At 32.7% G+C, this 8,105-nt stretch overlaps 1 protein-coding gene across 1 annotated transcript; it reads right to left on the bottom strand.

The window, feature by feature from the left end:
- Positions 1-1,936: 1,936 nt before the first annotated feature.
- On the bottom strand, positions 1,937-6,821 carry LOC110696769 (11-beta-hydroxysteroid dehydrogenase-like 5). Its single transcript, XM_021874113.1, has 6 exons — positions 6,529-6,821; positions 5,328-5,520; positions 4,818-4,903; positions 4,487-4,618; positions 3,862-4,026; positions 1,937-3,176 (listed from the first exon to the last, which is right to left on the bottom strand). The coding sequence occupies exons 1-6, from the start codon at positions 6,709-6,711 to the stop codon at positions 2,877-2,879; spliced, it is 1,059 nt and encodes a 352-aa protein (XP_021729805.1). The 5' UTR covers positions 6,712-6,821; the 3' UTR covers positions 1,937-2,876.
- Between the last annotated feature and the right edge of the window lie 1,284 nt (positions 6,822-8,105).

Genomic DNA, 8,105 nt, shown 5'->3' with positions numbered 1-8,105 from the left:
GAGGCGGATTGTTGGAGGCTTCAAGGTGTCGAGTGAGTGGTCGTTTCTTCTTCCGAGTACGTAGTAGCAGCTCCTTTCGGTGACGTCAAACGACAACTCCTCAACGCATGGTTCCTTGATTTCACGATGTTGGCTCCTATTCTTCTTGGCATGATGTAGTGGTGTGGTATCAAAGGGCGTGGCATCAAAGCAGGTGTCGTAGCGTGGCTTTGCGACTCCATCTAGTGTGGCAGCTCCCTCTAGTGTGGCATCGTTTGAGTCTACACCTCCTCAACGTCGAGTGTGGAAGTATTCTTGGTGTCTTGGTACATATTTATAGTCACAAGCCCCCATATGATGGAAGACTATTCAATGGCTACAATAAATACGTAGCCATTATAACTATTTTCAATCTTAACCATTAAAATTTTAAGAATAAATTTTGTTTATCTATTTGTTTGACTATTTTGTTTGACTATAAAATTTTGAATAAAAAATAAAATAACTGGCTTTTTTTTTTTTTTTTTTTTTTTTTTGGAAGATATTAAACTGTTTTGCTAAATACAAACGGTTTATGGCTTTCTCTACCAAGCGACACTCAATCTCCATTGATTATACTTTGTACCGCAGAACATTAACATAGTTAACATTGTATTGTCATCTAGATAGGAATATTAGATACTTTGTCCTCCACAAACAACTATTGCGTATCATCTTTCCCGCAAAAAAAAACTAATATCACCCTGACACCAATATTATACAAAAGGGAAATTTCCTGTTTCTCATAGTGAGAAACGGAATTTGTTTCTCATGGGGGCATTTTCGTGAATAAATCAACAACTTTTTCATTATTGTGAGCTCCACAATTGAATAAAGTTGTTGGTTTATTTACAAAAATGCCACGTGAGAAACAAATTTTGTTTCTCACTACGAGAAACTGAGACTCCCTCTACACGAAATACATCATATCTTATGGAAGTTGAAATTTAGAATCAAACGAAAATCAATGGAATTAAGGTTTGAGAATTAAACTTTAAGGGGTTTTTTTTTTTTTTTTTAAAGTAATCAGTTACTCTGTATTATTACTAATTTTTTTCAAGCAGAACTGATTTTTTATTTTTTGTATACAAATATATCATTCTACTATATTAATTATTTAGTCAACTCTATGAATGGTCAGGATTTAATACTAAATTTTAAAGGTTCAGATTGAAAAATTACAATGGCTACAATATTGTCCACATATGATAACTCTCAACAAGATTAGGATTAGTATGTTGCTAAGCTTATCATTAATAATGGTTGTTGAGAATTGCATGAGTTTTGATCGATTAAACTTTAATTTCAAGTTTATCCTTGAAAATAAAAAAAGTGGGTTAAGCAAGAAGATATGTGTGTCTCGTGAGTAGAAGTTGAGCTTTCAAGTTTATCTCCATAGCCAAGAATATCTTCCTCAAAAAAAAAAAAAAAAAAAAGAAAAAAAAGTCAACTCGTAGCCCAGGATATTGAATTGAGCTGATTATATTGCAGTTTGCTAGCAGCCAAATTTTGTTTACTAAAATTAACTCAATTTGTTTTAAAACAAAAAGTTTCGAGCCTGATCACGATCTAACACTATAAAGTCGTGTTCGTGACCAATCTTAAAAGGAGCAATTGATACACACGTAAAATTTATATAAGTGCCACATCGGATTTGATACGAGTCAAAAGTCAAATTGTTGACTTAATGGTTATTTGACTGTTAATTTAAATTATTTAATTCGGATGAAATATATTAAATTAGCCCATTTTGTTTAATTTAGTTTAATAGGTTCATTTTGAGGGTTAAAATATAATAAATGGGTTAAGCTATAATAGATAAGTCACGATTACCAAGTCAAATGCTCAATACTAATATAACCCTAATACTAAGAGTCACACACTCTATAAATAGAGCTCTCTCTGGAAACAAGTAGTTACAAAATACAGATAAAACCTCTTAAATATTTTAAACCTTTCCAGAGAAAACCTCTCATCAAAACCCTAGTAAGAAGAACTACAAGCATTTGACATGCCGTTCTACTCTAGAAGATCACCGTGAAAGAGATCAAGCCTCGACGGCCCTCAACGCGAAGGAAAGAAGAACTTCAAATCATCAAGAACATCAGTTCAACCTACATCAAATAGTCATTGATCGAGATCAAGCCTCATCGGCCCTCAATCAAGAATTCAGGTCAAAGGTCTACATCAACATAAGTCAAAGTTCTGCATTAAATCTTCTATCGAGATCAAGCTTCGACGGCCCTCATTCGAGAATCAAGTCAATCCGTGAATTACGTCAAAGTGAAGATTGAATAAGAGGAGCAAATTAGAGATTGTATCCATAAATTATCAAATTAATAAAATTAACACTTTATTTCATTTATTTTGAAACTATATTTTGCAGATTTAAAATTTGTGTTCACACCCACGTAACAAATATTATATGTAAGTTTCAAAAACAAACGCCCCCAAACCCTCATTTATTGCCATGTTGTGCCCACGAGCCCACACCTTTTAATCCCTAGACCCCAACTCGCTTATCGAACATCGAAACCTCGTCAGATCAAAGTTGTTCAGAGGGCTAACTGATTCTAGTCATATTATGTTAAAAGTGAGAACTCTTTAAATTATCATACACTTGCACTTAACATACAGTTATATATTTACAGAATTAGATGAAACCTTTGATTCAAAAAATGCCAATAAAATGATGCCAATGTATGTATAAAAAGAAAAAACCAATTTTGTACCGTTTTTGTATTGATACATTTGCCAACTCTCGAGAAGCTTCAGAAAAAAAAAAAAAAAAAAAAAAAAAAAAAAAAAAAAAAAAAAAAAAAATTGCATAACATGTATTAATACATTCAAGACTTCTCTTATTCTACCTTCATTTGTTGCACATATGTGGCCCTTGAACCTATCATTGGACTGGATGGCTTTTTAGGAGAAGCAGACTGCAAATATAACGGCTTACCTACACCAATAAGAGACGTTTGCCTCCCATTTTCGGCCCCCAATAGTAAACGAAACGTCCACCCGAGAATCTTGGGTGCGAATGCCTTGTATAGAAGGAATGCATCATACCAACTCGGGTGCTTCACATAGGGATCTCCTCGGCATGCCCCTGCTACTATTAGCTTTGCAAATTCATCTACTGCCCCACCACTAGCTTGCACCTACAAACATGGAGAATTTAAAAGAGAAAATGTGATGAATCAAACAAAAATTGATAGCAAAAGGCCTTATTTATTGTCTTTTCGTTAAGAAAAGAGGAGATGGAGAATTCAATAGTATATGATAGCTTGTTCTTCACTAAACCTCATTGAATTTATACCAATACAAGCATAGGGAAGTATGCCAAGTGCAAAATGTTGGGGGTATTGGATAAGGGGAATAATAAGGAATGAAACTAAAATATTTCTTAATTTCTAAAATCAAACTACACCATATAGGAACTTCGGATCAAACTAGAAAAATTCAAACTATATCGGACAATAATATAAAAATAATGAGCTAGACCATATAAAAATAGCACACTAAACTAGACTCTACCAAATTCTAATACGGAGTTATTCAGACTAAACCAAAATACCTTAATTAAAGTGTAGAAAACAAAGTATAATTGATGGTAACCTTAAACATAACCATTATATTTCTCTCTCTCTTTTTGATTAGCGGAACTTTTTGAAACAACAAAAAGTAGTGTTTTCGCTTAATATTTTCTTTTATACATTTTGGATAGAACGTGTTAGCGGTGTTACCATACAATTGGTGTAATCATACAAAAAACGTGCAAGTAGTAACTGCGTCATGATGAGAATGACCTTGAGATTAGAAAGATCAAGTCAATTTAGGACCTACCTCTCGCTCTTCTCTCCATTGCATCTCCGCGCCATTATCAACCATGTTCTTGCCTCTTGTAATATCCGTCCCAATCCATCCATGGGTTGCGATTGTTATTCCTACATCTTCTTTCACTTCAAGTCTCAATGTTTCATAAAAGTTCACCAATGCCGACTTTGCTGCCTAGTTAATAGCCATAACAAAGCCGAAATTATTAAAACCGTGGAAACATATATATATGTATATATATGTATATATGTATATATATATATGGTTGGGATCCGATGGAAAGTTTCTTAAAATGAGAAGAATGAGAAGGAAGAAATATGCAAAAGTTTTTCAATAAATTTGCATATTTTTTCCACTAAATGTGCAAAATTGATTTTCGAACTAATAAAATTTTTCAATTTTCTGGAAAATCATAAAATGTGCACATTGTGTTCATAATTTATGCACATTAAATTTCTGTCAATTTTTCTTTTTTTTTTTTGCACATTTAATTCGAAAAATATGCATATTCAGTACAAAAATTATGTACATAAAATCCTTCTTATTTTAAGGACCTTCTCATTTGACCCTATATGTATATATGTATATATATATATACATATATAAATACATATCAAGGGAATGTGGCACTTACCGAATACAAGCTCATCCTTGGCAAAGGAAACCAATTCTCAACCGAAGCATTCACAATGATTCGACCTTTTGTTTGTCGCAAGTAAGGAAGGGCGACATAGGTTGGATAAACATTTCCCCAAAAGTTTATATCCTGATAATTAACCATATATACAAAAATTAGTTATAACATCGTCTATGTACAATCAAAACTTTTAGGTCTTTTCTCCCATAATATGTACCGAATAATGGACAACAATAGCTTATACTCGTACAAATTAATCCTTCAAAAATTAACTTGTACAAAGTATCTGAAACAACATTGATCAAGTACACCAATAGATAATTCTCACCATCAAATGAGGAAAAGTAGACGTGTCATTAACTTCCTCGAAGTAGAATGTATGACCCAAACTTGTAGCATTCACCAAATGGTCAACTATAAGAAAATAAATCAAGTTAGATTAGCATTTATTCCAATTGTATTTATAAAAATTTGTTTGTATAAATGTCATGCTAAAAATAACTAAACAAACATTGTCAACCAAAAATCCATAATGGTTGACACAAAAATCAAAAGAGATCGAAAGAATAACAAAGTTAAAAACTACTTTACTCCCCTGTTTCAAAATGTTCTTCTCATTTTGACCATTTTGACCAATGTTATCTTGCAAAAAGATTTTAAGTGAAAAGAACAATATGAAACGAAAAAAAAATTGCTAGGTAAAATATATGTATATCAGTATATGAGTAGAAAATCGACGACGGTGATGATAATAAAGACAATTAATAATGAAATAACATGATCAATTAGTATTATTGTAAACTAAGTCATCATTGCATAATTGTGTCATGGAGTTTACCACGACCATAGAAACTCATTGTTTCAGTGATGAATCTTCGACATTCATCTTCTTTAACGACGTCGGCGGCCACAATCATGACATGCTTTGCACCAATCTGTCTTGCATTCTCACTTATCCCACGGAGCCTTGTGTCTCTTCGCGCAACAAGTACAAGGATTGCTCCTCTCTTTGCATATTCATAGGCAATTTGCTGAAACAGTGAAATTTAATTTTACTAACAAGTAACATGTAATCTTTTTTGTTTGTGTAATTAATAATGTAAGGGTAAGTCTTGTATGCTAGTCAACGGTGTGCTACGTTGGTTTATAAGAGTAATCTTCATTTATATATATGAATAACCTTATTTTTTCATAAGAGTAACCCCATGTTGTTCATAAAAGTAACCCGAATTCATTATATGAGTAAAATCAAGTAGTTTAGAAATAAGTAACCCCATTTGTTTATCCAAGTAACCCCTATTCTTTTATTTTAAAAAAAAGAAAGAATAATTCCATTTATTTAAGAGAGTAACCTTTTTTCTCATATAAGTAGCTTACATACGTTTAGGTAACCCCGTTTGCTCATCACCGTGACCCCCTATTACTTAATTAATTGTCTTATCTGTGATTATGTGAAATGGCCACACTAGGTGCCTAGTCACACATATAAGAATTAAAGTGTAGTATTAAGCCCCGCCCAAAAAAAAAAATAAATAAATAAATAAAGAGGGGTATAGTTTTAAGCACTATATTTATTGGTAGTTTTCACTTTTAATCTAAATTTTTTTATTGTACCTTGGCTCATCTTGTACCAAGATAACAACCTCGGACATCAAATTTATTGTTTATGTGCTAAATTAAAATTTTATACTTGGTATAATCTAAGTTAATTTTTAAAAATTTAGACAGTAGTCAAAATCTTTTGAGTCTTTCAGTTTAATGTGAATTTTTCAAAACAAGTAATCAAAATTTTTACAATTACAAAATTTAACATATTAAAAGGCTTGTGTCTACAAATACATACTTTGCTTCAAATTTTAATGGTCAAAGGTGTTCTGTTCATTATAGTCCATGTGAAATAGATTAAATTTAATGTGATTTGAGATGACTAAGTCTGTTACATGTATGTAATACACTCAATTGTATACAAAACCTATTGTAACGGAATAATAGTACGCACAAAAACAAGAAAATGATGATAAATTAATAGTAACAGTTACCTCGCCAAGTCCAGAAGAAGCACCAGTAATGATAACAACTTTATTTTCCATACTTTCATAGTAGAACAAGCCATAAGCCCATTCACATGCATTAATAAAACTCAAAGTTGGCCATGCTAATGCTAACATTACCAAACTTGCCGGTGGTACCACAAAATTCATGAATGAATTTACAAAATCCATTTTTGTTACTACCTAATTATCTAATAATGTCTAATTTATTTTGAGAAAAAAGTAAGATAGAAAGAAAGAAAATGAGAAAATTGAAGAAAGATGATCAAATAAAATTGATAAGAAGTGAAGAAGATGAGAATGAGTTGTACGTGGTATATGAAGATGATGAACACTAAATTATCATGCAAAGGTGGTTTATGGCACGTGTCTTTTATCAAAGGTTTATTATGATGACTGATGGTCTTCCCTTTTTGGCGTTTCTTTGCCAACCTTTTAGGCATAGACACAAGACACGGCCAAATACTCCCAAATAGTGGTTACCATTATTAGGCTAACATTAATTGGTTTAGTGTTTTGGTTATTTTAGGTTTAGTTATAATATAGAGGAGGAGTGGCAATATAAAGCCTTGATTACTCTAAATCTCTATTTTATTAATAGATATATGAAGTTAGGTTGAAACCCATCGAGGTCAAACCTCATTCATGTTAAGCTGTTAATAGGTTAAAGATTTTGAGAGTGGAGGGCAGTAGGTGTATGTTGAGCGAGGGGTAAGAAGACCCCCTTACTCAAAGTGTCCTTGATAGGGTCGAGATTGAATCCCTCAACCTTTAGATTTAAAGGTGTTCTTCAGCCACTAGGCCAAGCTAATATATATGTGGGTCATCCTAGGCCATGCCTTTGTGGTACCATGTGTGCTGGGCCTTGCTAGGTCTAGTCTATGACTGAGCCAATTCAATACATGTTGTGATGTGCCACCATGCCATGTCATATTATGTTTTCATGCCCAAGCCACATTTGACTTGTTTTTAGCGTGATTCTTTATCATGTTGTGTCTATATCATGTTCATACTGTATTGTGCTTTTTATACCTCTGAGTTGCCAATGGCGTCAGGATTATTATTGATGTACCTAACCTTCTCAATAATGCAGGTAAACGATCCATTTCATAAATACGGTCCCTCTTTTACATTTTTAATCTACCGTCCACAACACCGGTTTAAGTAAAAATAAAAATCACCGTTTAGTGTTCTCTCTATCAAATTTCAATTCGAATTAAATTTAGTGAAGAAAAAAGTAATAGCCCTTGGCTAAACGCCGAAACCACACTATGTAATAAACTCAATAGCTCGGAATTGAAAACTATAGGCGCATAGTCCCTATTGAGTTGCAAACATATAGGATGGCATATTTGATAATAAGTGGAACTTTTGTGAAAGATGTGTAGGGCCTGAAAGTGCCACTTGAGATTTAAAACCAACGGGACTTAGAGAAAAATAACGAAGAGTGAATTTAGAAGCGGAAAACCAAAAATTCACCCACTCCCCACAAAAGTAACTTTTTGCATAAAGTTATTATAAAATTAAAATTTTGAGGAAGACTCGGCTTCAATGGCATTGAATGT

The sequence above is a fragment of the Chenopodium quinoa genome, unplaced genomic scaffold (genome assembly GCF_001683475.1).
Source record: "Chenopodium quinoa cultivar QQ74 unplaced genomic scaffold, ASM168347v1, whole genome shotgun sequence".
Lineage (NCBI taxonomy): Eukaryota > Viridiplantae > Streptophyta > Magnoliopsida > Caryophyllales > Amaranthaceae > Chenopodium > Chenopodium quinoa.
This window is presented reverse-complemented; position numbering and strand designations above follow the sequence as displayed.